We start from the raw sequence: 14,506 nt of genomic DNA, 5'->3' as shown, positions 1-14,506 counted from the left end.
CGATCTCAATTCCTTTGCCGCTATTAGCATATCATGGAAGAAATGGGATTCGACGACGGAGATCGGTAGAAGAAGATGAAGATCAAGCCTGTGAACACAAGTGACCAGAATGCGAGCTTCGCGACGGACGATTGCCACCGGGTACGGTGAAAGTACGGAGATTTATCCATCTTGAACTTGCCCGGTGTCGAAGGGATATCGTCGAGATGCGACATCTGCTTCATGTGGGGGACATTCAACGATTTTCCCAGGAAAGTGATGGAAAATATAGGGATTCCAAGGCAGACCCAGGTTCGATTTCCCTCTAGATCTCAGTTCCCCAAGGGTTCAATAATCCCTGCTTCAAGAAGGTCGAGATGGGCGATAATGGCGTCCGAGAATCTTCTGGTTTCTTGGAGAGGCTGGGTGTTTGGTGGGCGTTTATAGCTCCTCCGGATAGAAAGGGAGATCAAGAAATTCAAGATTTCGTTTTTCTATTTTTGATAGTTTTCTCCAAATTCAATTATTTGCAAATACATGTATGTATATATTGACATACATACGGAGGAATGGAGGGGAATGGGGGAGAGTCAAAGCAGCTGTAATTAATGAAGTGAGGCTAATATTAGTTGACTGTTTTTGGGTAAGTACTCGATATTCAATAAATACTCGGTCTGTCAAAATTATGGGGGAGAAAAGGAGGACCTTTGTTAATTTAGGAACCTGGGGTTTTTTTTTCTTAACTTTGTTTGGTAATTAAGGATCGGAATGAGAATCGTTCCGATTGAGTTAGTTGGGCCCATGGCAAAGGAAAGGACAACCCCCACAGGTCCAATTGGGCAATGGAATGGTCAGGGCGCCATTTTACATAATATATAATAATGAGCATATAAAGCTAAGCAGTGTGGGCCTAGAAGGTCCATTAAGCAATCGCCAGATGAAGAGATTCAGCCCAACTCTTTTTTTTTTTTTTAACCTAATAGCCTTATTACTCGCATTTATCAAACTCAATATCTACATACACATCCAAGGCATTTAATATGCATATGTACGTGTGTGATAGTGATAATCATGAAGTTGGCATGGACGGTGTGCAAAAAAGAATAACTGAAGGGACATACATTCCGTCGCAGAAAGAGATGGAAAAAAACACAATCAAGAATGGCATCGCCCGGACTCGAACCGGAGACCTTCAGTGTGTTAGACTGACGTGATAACCAACTACACCACGACACCTTTGTTTACTTAATACCAGACAAGACCCAATGGATTCCAGTTAAAAAAAGAAAAACAAATAAATAAAATCAAGAACAAACGAATCCAGGGGGCATATTCTTCTCACAAGAATTGAGGAGCAAACTTAGAGCAGAGGGGATGGTAAACTTAGTGACCCCCAAAACGTTAGAGTGAAGGAGGGCGGAGCAAAAGCAAACGGCGGCTTCGAGATCGGCCAAACCCCCAACCAAGGAGCAACACTTTTCACTCGGAGGCGTACCAATGACCTCTCGAACCACTCCTAACCAGCTCCCACACGCTCCCAACCGGACCCCGTCTCTCTTACACGCTTCCCCCTCTGCCCATATTACCACTGTGCTAAGCAGCACTACTACTACTACCCACTTTGACACAATACCCATTTCTCTCCCGATGCCTCTTCTTTTTGGTGGCACAACTTTATCACCTGTTTGTGCCTTGTAATGTGTGGCTTTGCCCCTCCCTCCTCTACTTGCCCTTTTGTGGCTCTGATTAGTTGCGCTGTTATCTCTGTTTGGATCTCTGGCTTATGGCTGCACGCATAACCACACCCTTCCCCCATTATCCAAAGCGCCACCTTCCCACTTATTTTTATTTCAATCCACCAAAACCAATTCAATGGTACATCACCCTAGCGATAGAATACAGATAAATCTTGATATAGATTTTACATAATACATACACTCTGAAAAACAACAACAATAACAATAGAATACAGACGAATCTTGATAGCTGAATACACACTCAAAAGTGAGCTTCAATCAATCAGCAAAAACCCCATAAAGATGCGAGAATCTTCAAACCAGGGTGCTACACGAAGAAGGAGATCCCAGTCCTATAATCTCCATTTAAAAAGAAAAAAACAGAAGCTTATGCCCTCTTCAACAAGTATCCAATCACACAGCCTAGCAGACCCACCAGTACCACCAACATCAATGAATGGCCAGCACCTCTGTTCCTGCTCGACTCCTTTCTTAGCATTTCCTGTTCCACACAGGTGGTGATGAACATTCCAAAAACCAGCTCAACAGTATCATTAGTTACTTTTACTACATACAATACAAGAGCTACAAGTTCCAGAGCAGTGAAATGATTTGTGTTTTTTTTTTTCTTACCAGTTCCTGTTGGAGCTCCTGACTTCGTTGGATAGCAGACGTCTTCTCCTCTGTCAGCTTGGAAATTACCGACCATGCCTGAACGTCAACGGAAGTTAAAGCTCAAATACATCTTCGATATGTATATCTCAGCGGTTAAGCAGACAGGCGAAGACCATCACATCGTTGAAAAGATAGCAAAATACCTCATAAGACTTCTCTTTTGTTTCTTCTAATGTTCTTGACACCTGAACCGAAAACATTTGTTGCGCATACTTTCATAAGTTGACTCACATTCCTCAATTAGATCTTATGTTCGTATATCCAAATATGATACATGGGCGACAACAAAGCAGCTTACATCATCGTACAACGAACCATTCTGAGAGCCAGTTTCATTAACAGATGCCCTAGGAGAGTTCCCTTCATCAGATCCTTCAGGAACTGGCGAAGGTGGATTAGCTGGGATGTAAACAACCCGCAATTTAAACTCCTCAATTATTTTACCCGTCTCCCTGTTGAACTGCAGAACCAATTACAAAGAAATCTGTAAACCAATAAAATATGTAATCTTGAGAACAAACACAGAAACAATCATCCCACCATGTTGGCCAATATGTCCTTTGAAGTTGTACCATCTGGGACAACAACACTCTGAACAAGGAACTTGTCTTTGCATTGCATATCTGGAGGAGCCTCCTTCTGGGCTTGCATCGTAACTGAAAAACATATAAAAATGGATCCATAAAAGGTATTAAAGCAGAAAACCAAGTCAATGCAACAAAACTGGAACAAATACCGGCACGAGATGAGCTCTTTTATTTCTTCTTTTCCCTAACAAAATCACGTCCTTCTTTCACTGGATCAACTTAAAATCGGGGTTTACTCCAAATATCCAAATGGTTTCACATATGTATTCAACTTAGCAGTTTACTTGACACCCTTTGATCGATTAACATCAGTCAATATTCAATCGTATAGTTTGCGAAAACAAGCCAGGTTACATGATTACTAAGCAGAGAGATTTTTATCGAAATTTTAACAGAACAGGCCTGCTACTGATCAAACGTCTAAAACAACAACGCCATTGATAAGATTCGTTCAATAGAATACCAACTTTACCTGTTACACTACATGTAGTTCCAGGTGAGACAACACCGGTGTTAGGACGAACACAGTATTTCTTGGGATTAGTTGTCTTAACCTGTCTCTCGATTAGAAAGGAAGAGAGCATCAATCACAGGAAAAAATAAAAGGCAGCTGAAGAGGGCTTTACCTTGAAGGCGACATAGTTGTTTGTCTTGTTGGTCAATTGCATCGTACATGAACTTTGCTTCCTCAACTCAACTTCATCAAACAATAACAGCCAACATTAAACCCCGCCCATCAAGAAAAACTAAATCCGTCTTCAAGCCATCAAATTGCGTAGCTATGAAACCTCCAAAACCATATGATCGTACGATAAACTATCAACATCAACATCGCCTTAGTCCCAAGTTTATTTGGGGTCGGCCGCATGGATTCTTCGTTTCCACTCATTTCGGTTTTGCCTTAGCTCTTTCGGAATTTGTAACAATTCCAAATCGTTTCTAATTACACGTTCCCAAGTAAACCTAGGTCTAACCCTTCTCTTTCTCTTCACTCCTATTCCTATACTCTCCACTTTTCTAACCGGCGCATCCATCGGCCTACGTTGTACATGTCCAAACCATCTTAAACGTCCCTCTCTTAACTTCTCTTCTATACCTATTACACCTATTTTCTCTCTAATAGTCTCATTCCTAATTCTATCCATCCTTGTGTGTCTGCGCATCCATCTCAACACCCTCATCTCGGCCACACTCATTTTAGACATATGTTGTTCTTTTGCCGCCCAACATTCGCTACCATATATCAATACGAGTCTTATGGCGGTATGGTATACGGTAGAATTTTTCTTTCAACCGTAAAGGAACCTTACGATCGCAAAGAACCCGTTGTTTGTCTCCATTTTATCCATCCCGCTTTTTTTTATCCTGTAACTAAAATCTTCATCGCAACCCCCATACTTGAAGGATTGACCCAAGATACTTGCAGATTTTGAGGAACTCATTCTCCTTCCAAGCTAACTCCTACATCACTAGAACCACTCCCGCTAAAATCGCACGAGAAACTAATAAGCTTTTGCAATGGAAACTTGTTGAACAGAAGAACTCTGTTTCTGAATTCCCCTAAGCGGTCCCTATCTCCAATTTCATAAGGCACCCAACGGGAATGAGACCCCAATTTTGCCACAAACGAGAACAAATTCTACAATGGAAACTAAAAGGCCTTCCAATCAATGAATAGCCATCCCAATCCATTCAGGTGAGCATGAATCATTAAGCAGTAAAAACCCATTTATTTTCCCAAGCTCGCAGATTTTCCAAGGAGACAGGAACTTACCCGGGAACTTCAACTCTGTGGGTTGGATATTAACAAGATCGCCGGTCGTCATGATTCCAACTCCAGACAAACCACCGAGGCTGTCCGATTTCTCCAAGGAAAAAAAAAACCCGAATCTCCAAAGAAACTGAACTTTAGGGTTCACTGAAAATCGAACAAATTTTAGTTCCATCAGAGAAATGAAACCAGAAATAGTAAAAGTTTTTCTTTTCCAAGACAATGGGCCAGGATAATATGACGGGGCTTTTAGATCTGCAACAGAAAAAGACATGTTTTCCGTGTGGTGGACGGGTGAAATTTGACTGTGATTGTGATTTACATGAACGGCAGTGACATTAGCGGTAGGCACGCCCGGTTTTCTGGGTTTGACCAGAGCAGACGACGCAAGGGCACTGGTGAGATATACAACGGGCGGGGGTAGGCAGCTTGAGCACTACCAATCCAACAATCGATTTAAAACATTACTGGACCTTTGCCCATTTATGGCAACGGCCCAATGCAGACAGCTCTCTGTTCTTAGACTACTAAATAGGTCTATCGTATGCTTAATGGGCTCTGATGGTTTAGTAGTAACGTCTAATAGCCTTAAATTAAATATGTCTATGAGCATGTGGAGATTGGTAGTTTGTACAGATGATGATAAATATAAATTCCAATGCTTACGTTCTACTGCAAAGCAAATTTGGTCATCCATATCATTTATTCCTCGAATAATGTTAAGAAAGGAAAAAAAAAACTAGTACGTGTAAACAAAGTTAATTGTCGTCGAAGGGAACATTGGTCGCCGGCAGCCAAGAAACACCGCGGAAAAATTTACTCAAACTGAACCGGCGAGCCTCGGCATAGTCAGTGATGGCGTGGAAACCGGGCCAGGTGACACGCTTACTCGTACCAGAAGCGGGACCAGTGTTGTTATACTCAGCGTAGTACAGAGTGGTGAGAACAGTGTGGTTGGAATCCCAAGGGAGCCAACCCTTGGGGTCGATCAGGCTGTCGAGGTAACTGTTGAGGATGACGGTACGAGAGTAAGGCCGCCATGGTCGACCGAGATATGTGGTGACAGAGCCGCGAGGGGACTTGAGGAGGTCTGGAGCGGCTGAGATGACTGAGTTATGGATGACGATACCCGTAGGCTCGTCGGGAGAGACCCTTGCGTGAGCGGTAATGGCGTTCATGCCATTGAGAGGTTTACGGGCGAAGATTCGGCAGTTCTGGAAATAGGCGGCGGCGTTTCCGAAGATGAAGTCGACGGTGCCGTAGATATCGCACTCTCGGAAGAACTGTTGAGCGGAGTGAACGTAGAGAGTGTCTTGGTATCCTTCGAAGCTGCATTTGTAGAACACTCCCCTCTCCCCATCCAACCTCGCAGCCACCGCCTGCGCATTCTTCGCTCCCGCCGTGTTCCTGAACGTTATTCCTTTCGCCAAGAAATCTTCCGCCTCCACCACTGTTTTACAACGCAAGAATTATCTATATCTATTCTTAATTATAACTTGTCTTTTATACAGCAATAATAAAGAGAGCTGACCAAACGTGGCGGATTTGAAAGTGGAATAGCCAGAGCCATAACTTTTGCTGCCGGTGAAGACGGTCTTGCCAATGCCATCGCCGACAATCGTAAGGTTATGTTTGTGGATGTACAAGTATTCTTCGTATATCCCTTCCTTTACATAAATCACAAACCTACTGCTTCCCTTCGATCTGGACGCTGCGTCCACTGCCTCTTTCACCGTCCTGTAATTCCCCGTTCCGTCTTTCGCTACCACTGCGTCTATCTTTTGATCCTCCGACGGATGCCCTACATGTTTTCCTCTCTTCCCGGCCGTAGACCTTCCTTCCTCCTCCTTATCATCCCATACAAAACATTTTTTATTGATTTTATGTTTTTATCATTAAAAACGGACAAATAAATAAACGGTAATGGACCAAATTATTGCTTGTGCTCATGCAAATGGATTGTCTATTTCCAAATTCAATGCCTCGGGTTAAGAGCATCGTTCATTAGGAAAATGACGAGCGAAGTTGTTTTCGATTGGGGTTAAGAATTAATGGAATACCTTGTTCAGCGACAAAGCGTTGCTAAGGAGGTATGTGATGTCATGTAACATGGAGGGCAAGAGGTGGTCGGAGACGTTGTGCTCAGACAAACCAACGAGACAAGTGTCGAGGCTGGTGAGGGCGGAGCTGAGCCACATCTGGACATCGGACGGGGAGCAATGGCTGGTCGGACAAAGCATGATCTGATTGAGCCTGCGGATGGTCATGTCATGCAGCTCGAGACAGTCTTCTAAGGCAGCCTTTTCACGTGGGTTCCTCAACTCTGATCCGAGGGACAAGTAGGTGCGGTTCTTGGCTTGCATGGCTCCCTCTATTGTCTGTTTTACGGATAGTTCCACGAACTGAGCCGTCGTTCTTATGGGCTCTCGGGCTACAAGAGATTGACATGGACCCGTGTGTGGTGTTTTTCTGCACCAATGTTCCGCATCTATGGTTTGGATTCCCACCACTGCTGAGACAAAATAAATGCTTAGGATAATGCAAGAAACTAGAATTATTCTATTACCCATTGATGGGAGTTGGGTTTGAAATTCTTTCTTTCTTTTTTTCCTCTTGGATATATGGCTGATGAGTTGAAAAGGAAATGGGCGAGGGTTTTATAGATTCGTTTGTATTTTTCAGGTGAATTACCACTGAATTAATTTTTTCTAAGAATGAAATGTTACAATGTTGGTCGGTTTAAAGATGAATTAATGCATGTAGCAGTTATTGTGGATATGGTAATGGCAACTGAAGTGTTTCTTCTTCTTCTTCTTAATATCAATGTAAATGCATGGAGTTTAAAACTGGAATTAAATAAAGGGGTTGTTTTCTTAACTGAGAGTGGTTTTGGGACAACAAATCTTAACTCCGACAACAGAGAGATAAACGCCATTCATTGTAATAGAAAACCCCCCATGCCCTGATCCACACACTGCTTTTAGGAAAAGGAACAAGCACACACCAAGTCCCTATTGAAGTATTAAACTAAAACCTCATACTACACTAAAATAAGAAATAAATATATATAACAGGACAGAAGTTAGGATGTATTTGGTATCATATCATTACTAAATAAATCGGTCAATTGGAGAAATCTTTTCCAAAAACAAAGTACATAGTAGGACAAACGATTAAGACAAGAAGAAATGACGCTAACATGAAACTGCATGGCCTTAATCAGAAACCAAATGTTCATCAGAAATTTAGCCGGACACGTTAATGTCAGTAACAGAAGTTCTGGAGTCATGTCCGTTGGCCCAACCAAAGGAAGACAAGACAGGAGGAAAGGTTTGTTGCCCGTTTCCGGTCATGGCCTCGTCTTTATCGGGAGGAAAGGACATCACCGTTGAAGGAGTGTGACTGTTTTCCACTTTTTGCTTCCTGGGTTTGTGATCTTGGTGTTGTTGTTGTTCTCCCCCCGGTAGAAAGCTCCCCACCACCACCTGTTCATACACAAACCTTGGGATCAGGGTTTTATTTTAGAAGTAGCGCCCCCCATAACCTTAGATGCTTCATTTTCCCACAGTTTCTTCGGACTCAATACCTAATAATGTTTACATCACATGCATGTATCTACTAATTTATAGTCGGGCCAACTAAAAATCTACCACACCATCAATGTGGATGGTCACCTTTGATCTATAAGGATCATCTAAGTCAACATGTTACCCAAATGGGGGCAATACGATGACCGATGTGTGATTGTGGTGGCGCTATTGGCTATCGGGCCTATGTATACACCACACACACAACATGACCTGTTTTTATATAGAAAGAGATATATCAGTAGTAGCCACCTGACCTGAACAGGGCTAGCAGCGATCAGGAGCCCAGCTACTCCGCCCCCCACCACTCGGCCATCAGGGCTTGCCAGAGAGACACTCATTCCACCTGACCTACCTCTTGTCCCTTGGTTTTCTGTGGGCATGAACGAACCAGACAGTGATAGTATCTCAAACCGACCCTGCCAGAAGAAAAAAAAAAGTGTTGTCTGATCTGACCAATAACCTCGTAACAGACCAGTTTCCAGTATGAACAATAACCTCGTAAGTCAGTGTACCCCCAGATGAGTCTGGCTGGCGAAGAGTAACATTTGAGATCCACCCGTTTGCTGATAAAATACAAATGGCTCGCGGTCCTTGCTGAGAAAATGATATGACTCTCATAGTAATATCCTTCGCCACCCAAACAAAGAGTTGTTTATGAGAATGAAACAAGGACAAGACTGTCCTATCAAATCTGATGTTTTTTTTTACATACCTCACCCACACTCACAGTGATTATGTGAGGCGTAAAATTCGATCCAATGCTGCCCGCTAACCCCTCTCCTGCAAAATAAAGAGTTAACCCCAGAAGGTCACAATCTTTACACATTGTCTAAACAAAGAGAATTTTTTGAGCTAGGCTATTTTTGGTTTTTCCAAAAGTTTCTAGCTTTAAGAAGAATGCTTGCCAAACTGAAGTTTGGGAAGTTACAAGTAGTGTCAAGCCATCTTTTTATGCTGATATAGCTCTAGTTCTTACTATATCAAGTAACTCGCCATTCTGAAGCATTCAAGAATCTTAATAAATTTTATACAAAAGAACTAAAGTCCTAGCCTATGTGTATGCAAGTCCTTGAGTTATCAAGAAACTCTGTGAATTCTATAAGAGGATTTCTCAACTCTTCGCAAAAGAAGTTGGCGACTATACGTCTCCTCAAGGCTAATACATTTGCAAGTTCTTGCCATTTTAAGAAACTTTGCAGTTTAAGGATCCAAGTGTTATACGAGTAACAGAAAAGAACTAGTTCTTGGCATATCAAGAAACTTTGCAGGTTTATAGAGTCCAAACAGATGACAGAGGTTTGCATAAGATTGCATGTATTATAGTTCGGCGTCACACCAGAAATGTGTGGTATGTTATGCATTAGATGTTACCAGAAATATCGAATCCCATCCTCTTGTGAAACTTGATATCAAGACCATTCAGTCGGCCTTTTCCCCGTTTCTTCAAAGGGGGAGCGGATGAAGAAATGGGGCTAGGAGATATCGGCAAAGGAGTGCCATCAGCTCCGTACTTACGAGGTCTGCCCCTCTTCTTCTTCACTGAGCCAGCACTAACCAGTGAGACGTCCATGGGAGACGTTGATGAGTCAGGGAACAGGCTGCGGTTATCAGAGGAACCAGGAAACTGGGTATGGTTGTCAGATGACCTCGGGGCCATATGATAAGGCGATGGAGCTTCAGCCCCAATAAAGGTAACCCCCGAGCTAATCCTTTCACTTGTTTCCATTCCTTTAGTTGGAGTTTTCGAATGTCAACCCCACTCAACAAGCCATTCTTAGTACCTGCATAATTACAATGTGCAGAAACTTGCAATGATATAAGTGTGGCATGAAAGCTTATTCTTTGGACAGTTGGAAATCCAAAACTGAAGATTTTGACTCAGCTGCGTCTACAAGAGGACGACATGGTTAGGCAAATCCTAGACCAATTAGAGTGTGAGAAATCGTTCAAATTCTTTTTGGCTGTAGATTTGATTTGAAGAGGAAGGAATGTATGACATTGAAACAAGTGTAGAACTTTTGAGCACAACTGCAGTCTACAATCTTCCTGAGCTTTTTACAACCTGAAAATTCACCTCATTATACCCAGCTTTAAACAAATTCTCGGAATATAGCAATGGCGGCCTTCGAAATGTCCATTTTTTTGAATAAAAAACAGCCGGAGAAATCATAAGGAAAAACATATCTTCAGGGGAAGTCATTCAGTAAAAAAGCAGCGAATAACAAAGCATTGTGTTTTAAGAAAAACAAAAGATCATCACCTCAAGCTTTGTCTGACTCCTCTGTTACTCAAGTTCCCACATTTTCAGCAAAACTCGATCAGGGTCCGCAGGTTTCTCCGAAGAAAATATCAGACTATCCTCCGATCAGAGGAACCTAGCTCTGCCACAGAAATTTGTCGGTTTGTTTCCCGAGAAAATCGGGAAGGGCTTGCAGATCCGAATGAAAACACGAACACCGCTGTCGGAAACAGAGCAGAGAAGATACACAAATCAGTGTAAAAAATGACGACGGAGAAAATCCCAGAAGATAAATTTCTAGGTTTAAGCGTAAAAAAAGGGGAAAGACGATAATAAACTATAATAATTAATTCTGTGGTTAAGAGCGAGAGTGAAATGGGGTTAATAGCAACTTCACGTCCGGGTTGAAAGCGTAAATTGAGTCACTTGTCGTTGACATTAATGCGTTGGGTTTGGGACGTAAATGCAGAATAATAATAGCAACGCCATTGTTTTTGGACATGGGGTTATAGACGACTTGTCATATATTATAGGTGCTTGGTATTAGAGTTGGATATCTGAGTACAATTCGAGAAATGCAAGGAACAAAGGAAATGAGTGGGGATTGGTCGGTGACGGACAACAAGTGACGGACAGTCAGGTGGTCTCTGCTCGGTCGTACTCTGAGACCAGACGAGTCGTTTGACTTGTCCTTACGTGTCCCACCTTTTTTTTAATTAATTAATTGTGAACATAGTATAAATTATAATAAAAAAAATGTGCGGCATAAACCGTTAATATCGGCTAGTTAATGGAATAATATCAGTAGCAGAGATCCGTATCCATTTTGAACTTTATAAAATGTTAAAATCATTCATATTTTATTGTTATATGATTTATGTGTCATGTTGTTATATGATTTATGTGTCATGTCGTAGTTTCTTCCCATACACGGAAACAAGTGATTAACACTTGCCTTACCAAAAAAAAAAGTGATTAACACTTGCGATTATTTGGAACAAAGTTTTATTTTTTTTTTATAAAAAGTAGTAACTTAAACTTTTTCGTCTTTCGAATCTCACGAGGATCTGGGCACATGGGAAAAGCGTTGGGATATCATTACGTGTACATTTCGTCCCGATTCCATTGAAATTTTCGAGGTTATGGCGTTAATTACCTCTATAATCTTCCCTCTTTTTCGGCGTATGAAATAATCCGGTTTTCTCTGGGCTTACGCAGATGGGCCTAAATATATTGGGCCCTAATCAGCCCATTTCTCGGCGTAATCCGTCTAATTTGCACTTGAAAGCTTATATAAAACAGGGCTTACCCAATCCTTCCTAGAGAGATTTGAGAAGCAATGCGTTGGAACATTTTAATTAAAAAAAAAAGAGAAGAAAGAGCATTGTTTTTTGTTGAGATACAAAGCGAAGTTACAGAAGTTAGTAAAAAAAAAACAAAGAAGAAGTCATTGGGGTCGGAATTTTAGGGCTCCTCCAGAAGGTCAGCCTCAGACGATGCTTCCGGCGCCGGCGGTGGGGGTGGAAGGCCTTGCACGGCTGATAGACGCGCTTGCACGTACGCTAATTCCGCCTGCAGGTTCACCACCTGTTTTCATATGATTAAACACACAAAGATTCACAACTTAATCTAGCGCTATCATCTAATAAATCATATATTTGTATCAAACAATTCAGTATAATTAATATGCATGCATATACTGATTAAATACATTATTCAAAACCCTTTGGAAAATGTACAAGAGGAATCTTTTTTTTTATTATAGAAAAAGGTAATTGTAGTTCGAGAGTAACAAGGCGTATAAAAGGGTCAGGGAATGTTAAACAACAAGGAGGAGGAGAAGAAATGCATGCATGCAAATTGTAGAGTAAAACCCTAGGTTTTATATATAATGGAAAAGTTAGAGAGGGAACCTGTTGGTGAAGGGAGAAGATATGGGAGACGCAGCCGAAGACGGGGTCGCGAACCCTGGCCGTGGCCTCGTAGGAGAGAGTGAGGATGGCGTCGAGCCGGAGGCTAGGAGGGATGGGAGAGAGGAGTTTGGTGGCATTGCTGGCTCCGAACACTTTGTGGACCGCCGCGAAAAGAGAGGTCCCGTCCTCCGAGTCGAAGTAAGGAGCGAAGACGCATCCTTCCACGCACTTCCTCCTCAGATACTTGCACGCCTCTCCCGCTCATCTCTCCTTGTTCAGTTGGAGATGTTGTTTTTGTTTATATGTGTGTGTTGCATGGATTTTACTTCGTTATTTAATTATTGTCTTCTATATATGCATTGCTTTTCGTGGTGGGTCATTTACAATGATTACTCTTTCTAAACCTCTACTCTCTCTTTTTTTCTTTACTATATTATTGTTAATAGCAGACAGATAAGTAAATCCTTGCACATCTCCTTTTCCTTAATTATTTCCACTCAGCCACGGTTATTAACTTTTTTAAACAGTATCCAATACATGCATCAAATATTTTAATGCTTAATTTAACGTTATCCCATATATATATATATAGAAAGAGTTGGTTTGGATTATCCAATATGCATATATAGAAAAAGAATCACCTTGCTTTTTTTGGTTAAGTTAAACGTCTTGGTGTTGTGTCTGTCTTTTTTTCTTTATAATTTTGGTTTACAAACGTCTTGTGTCGGTACTTTATGAACTATGTCTTTCATCAAAGGATGCAACACAAACGACAATTGACGTATACACACACAAACATATGTATATATATATATGTATATTTATAGGGGAGGGAGAGAGAGAGCAAAGCAGATTGCGTGAAGCAAAGACACACATATCTTGAGGAGGTGACCCATCCACTCAGTCACTGTCCCATCTCCCCCCAACCGCCGCATGTTTTCCTCTCTCCCTCACGTCTACGTTAACAATCATATTACTCCATATATTGTTTAGGGAAAAAAAAGAGATTGTGATATATGTTTCTGGGCGGAAGGAACGTGAGTGAAACCACCATTTGAAACAACCACCATTTGAAACGTTACGGTTGATAATTTACATCTAAAAATTATCTACAAAAATCATATCTAACAACAAAATTAGTCTTTAATCACACAATTAATTGTGTTTCCTCTTCTCCACTAGTAGAATCGAATACATGACAACAAGGTGACACCTACTAGTAGAATCGAATCCATGACAACAAGGAGACTTTGTCACCTCTGGAACTATTGGATCACCAACTAACAAGTATATATATATCTCTTAATTAATAAATATTAGCTAACTAAAGAATATAATACAATTTAATGAAAGATATTTTTAAGGCATATTTATTGTCGTCATAAATCGAAGATAATATTCTCCCAATATGTATAAATTGTACATTAGTTAACATTCATTGATATAATCGAGGGTGAAGATATCATATGAATGGAGAGAATGACAAGATGAACGAAGACGAAGGTGAGAAACGTCGAATACGTTAGAAGAAAGAAAGATGTCAAAGTTACGTTGGTGAAATTCATGAGAGAGAGAGCAGCATTCGCGGAGGAGCGTGTGGGATTCTTGCACATTCTCTCCACTTTGAGGACGGGGGAAAAGGGGCCTTGTTCCCATTCGCTGCTATTCCGGGCAGTTCACAAGGTGCAAGTCTCCAAAGTTTCTCCATGGTGGGCCATGCAGCAAGAACCATACAAAAAGATGAAGGAATTTTGATGGATAATAAAATAAAGGATGGAAAAATCACTAGTAGCCAAGCTTCACGAGCTGGGGATCTTAGTGGGCATCTGCAGTGAGGTGATAGATACTGTACATACAAAATCTCTTGATCCACTGCCAACGGAGAGGCAGTCAGGTTCAGAGGTGAAGGCATCCAGAGTCCAGACACTGCTTAGCCTGGTACGGAGAGAGCCACTGTTCAAGCCGTTGAGGACAGGTCGAGACATCAATGGGGCCCTGTTTTGGACAGTTGGAAAT

At 41.6% G+C, this 14,506-nt stretch overlaps 6 protein-coding genes and 1 non-coding gene across 9 annotated transcripts in view; all 7 read right to left on the bottom strand.

Annotated features, from left to right (window-relative positions):
* LOC104801479 (UDP-glucuronate 4-epimerase 3) overlaps positions 1 to 613 on the bottom strand; it is a 1,952-nt gene extending 1,339 nt beyond the window's left edge. The window contains exon 1 of one of the 2 annotated variants that reach the window (XM_010524778.2): positions 39 to 613. In XM_010524778.2, coding sequence (XP_010523080.1) covers positions 39 to 224 — 186 coding nt within the window. In that variant the 5' untranslated portion in view covers positions 225 to 613. Of the gene's footprint in view, positions 1 to 35 lie in introns of both variants that reach the window. The other variant, XM_010524779.2, reaches the window with a different exon arrangement.
* A 451-nt stretch (positions 614 to 1,064) lies between these two features.
* On the bottom strand, positions 1,065 to 1,750 carry LOC104801476 (putative lipid-binding protein At4g00165). Its single transcript, XM_010524775.2, has one exon. It carries the CDS (start codon positions 1,614 to 1,616, stop codon positions 1,284 to 1,286), a length of 333 nt encoding a protein of 110 aa, XP_010523077.1. The 5' UTR covers positions 1,617 to 1,750; the 3' UTR covers positions 1,065 to 1,283.
* Positions 1,142 to 1,215, bottom strand: TRNAV-AAC. The gene has a single exon. It is a non-coding gene; the product is annotated as a tRNA-Val (tRNA).
* Positions 1,751 to 1,865: 115 nt separating the features above from the next.
* LOC104801475 (vesicle-associated protein 1-3-like) lies at positions 1,866 to 4,964 on the bottom strand. Its single transcript, XM_010524774.2, has 8 exons — positions 4,752 to 4,964; positions 3,604 to 3,674; positions 3,450 to 3,531; positions 2,931 to 3,046; positions 2,689 to 2,850; positions 2,534 to 2,575; positions 2,349 to 2,426; positions 1,866 to 2,217 (listed from the first exon to the last, which is right to left on the bottom strand). Exons 1-8 carry the CDS (start codon positions 4,921 to 4,923, stop codon positions 2,104 to 2,106), a joined length of 837 nt encoding a protein of 278 aa, XP_010523076.1. The 5' UTR covers positions 4,924 to 4,964; the 3' UTR covers positions 1,866 to 2,103.
* Positions 4,965 to 5,506: 542 nt separating this feature from the next.
* On the bottom strand, positions 5,507 to 7,318 carry LOC104801588 (putative pectinesterase/pectinesterase inhibitor 38). Its single transcript, XM_010524896.1, has 3 exons — positions 6,809 to 7,318; positions 6,280 to 6,565; positions 5,507 to 6,198 (listed from the first exon to the last, which is right to left on the bottom strand). Exons 1-3 carry the CDS (start codon positions 7,316 to 7,318, stop codon positions 5,507 to 5,509), a joined length of 1,488 nt encoding a protein of 495 aa, XP_010523198.1.
* A 512-nt stretch (positions 7,319 to 7,830) lies between these two features.
* LOC104801474 (AT-hook motif nuclear-localized protein 7) lies at positions 7,831 to 11,061 on the bottom strand. Of its 2 annotated transcripts, XM_010524772.1 has the most exons (7): positions 10,970 to 11,061; positions 10,599 to 10,797; positions 9,710 to 10,119; positions 9,051 to 9,118; positions 8,834 to 8,965; positions 8,593 to 8,754; positions 7,831 to 8,233 (listed from the first exon to the last, which is right to left on the bottom strand). In XM_010524772.1, the coding sequence occupies exons 3-7, from the start codon at positions 10,062 to 10,064 to the stop codon at positions 7,994 to 7,996; spliced, it is 957 nt and encodes a 318-aa protein (XP_010523074.1). In that variant the 5' UTR covers positions 10,065 to 10,119; positions 10,599 to 10,797; positions 10,970 to 11,061; the 3' UTR covers positions 7,831 to 7,993. The 2 variants fall into 2 exon arrangements, with proteins under 2 accessions (XP_010523074.1, XP_010523075.1); XM_010524773.2 differs by lacking the exon at positions 10,970 to 11,061 and having other exon boundaries at positions 8,834 to 8,932; positions 10,599 to 10,940.
* Positions 11,062 to 11,922: 861 nt separating this feature from the next.
* Positions 11,923 to 14,475, bottom strand: LOC104801587 (LOB domain-containing protein 31). Its single transcript, XM_010524895.1, has 3 exons — positions 14,343 to 14,475; positions 12,491 to 12,750; positions 11,923 to 12,164 (listed from the first exon to the last, which is right to left on the bottom strand). Exons 1-3 carry the CDS (start codon positions 14,473 to 14,475, stop codon positions 12,042 to 12,044), a joined length of 516 nt encoding a protein of 171 aa, XP_010523197.1. The 3' UTR covers positions 11,923 to 12,041.
* Positions 14,476 to 14,506: the final 31 nt, after the last annotated feature.

This window comes from Tarenaya hassleriana, unplaced genomic scaffold (genome assembly GCF_000463585.1).
Source record: "Tarenaya hassleriana unplaced genomic scaffold, ASM46358v1 Cleome7, whole genome shotgun sequence".
NCBI classification, from domain to species: domain Eukaryota; kingdom Viridiplantae; phylum Streptophyta; class Magnoliopsida; order Brassicales; family Cleomaceae; genus Tarenaya; species Tarenaya hassleriana.
Note: the sequence above shows the minus strand (reverse complement) of the source record. Positions and strands in the feature narration are given on the sequence as shown.

Coding starts and splice junctions, on each gene's coding strand:
- LOC104801476 (XM_010524775.2), bottom strand. CDS start 1,616: ATGGGTATTGTGTCAAAGTGGGTAGTAGTAGTAGTGCTGCTTAGCACA.
- LOC104801475 (XM_010524774.2), bottom strand. CDS start 4,923: ATGGAACTAAAATTTGTTCGATTTTCAGTGAACCCTAAAGTTCAGTTT. Junction 3,532..3,603: donor ACAACTATGTCGCCTTCAAG/GTAAAGCCCTCT, acceptor ATCGAGAGACAG/GTTAAGACAACTAATCCCAA. Junction 2,427..2,533: donor CAAAAGAGAAGTCTTATGAG/GTATTTTGCTAT, acceptor GTTGACGTTCAG/GCATGGTCGGTAATTTCCAA.
- LOC104801588 (XM_010524896.1), bottom strand. CDS start 7,318: ATGGGTAATAGAATAATTCTAGTTTCTTGCATTATCCTAAGCATTTAT. Junction 6,566..6,808: donor ACGCTTTGTCGCTGAACAAG/GTATTCCATTAA, acceptor ACGGCCGGGAAG/AGAGGAAAACATGTAGGGCA. Junction 6,199..6,279: donor TTTCAAATCCGCCACGTTTG/GTCAGCTCTCTT, acceptor GTTGTAAAACAG/TGGTGGAGGCGGAAGATTTC.
- LOC104801474 (XM_010524772.1), bottom strand. CDS start 10,064: ATGGAAACAAGTGAAAGGATTAGCTCGGGGGTTACCTTTATTGGGGCT. Junction 8,755..8,833: donor GGGGTACACTGACTTACGAG/GTTATTGTTCAT, acceptor TTCTTCTGGCAG/GGTCGGTTTGAGATACTATC. Junction 8,234..8,592: donor TCGCTGCTAGCCCTGTTCAG/GTCAGGTGGCTA, acceptor GTGTATGAACAG/GTGGTGGTGGGGAGCTTTCT.
- LOC104801587 (XM_010524895.1), bottom strand. CDS start 14,475: ATGTCTCGACCTGTCCTCAACGGCTTGAACAGTGGCTCTCTCCGTACC. Junction 12,751..14,342: donor TGGATCAAGAGATTTTGTAT/GTACAGTATCTA, acceptor AGGAGAGATGAG/CGGGAGAGGCGTGCAAGTAT. Junction 12,165..12,490: donor TCTTCTCCCTTCACCAACAG/GTTCCCTCTCTA, acceptor ATATGAAAACAG/GTGGTGAACCTGCAGGCGGA.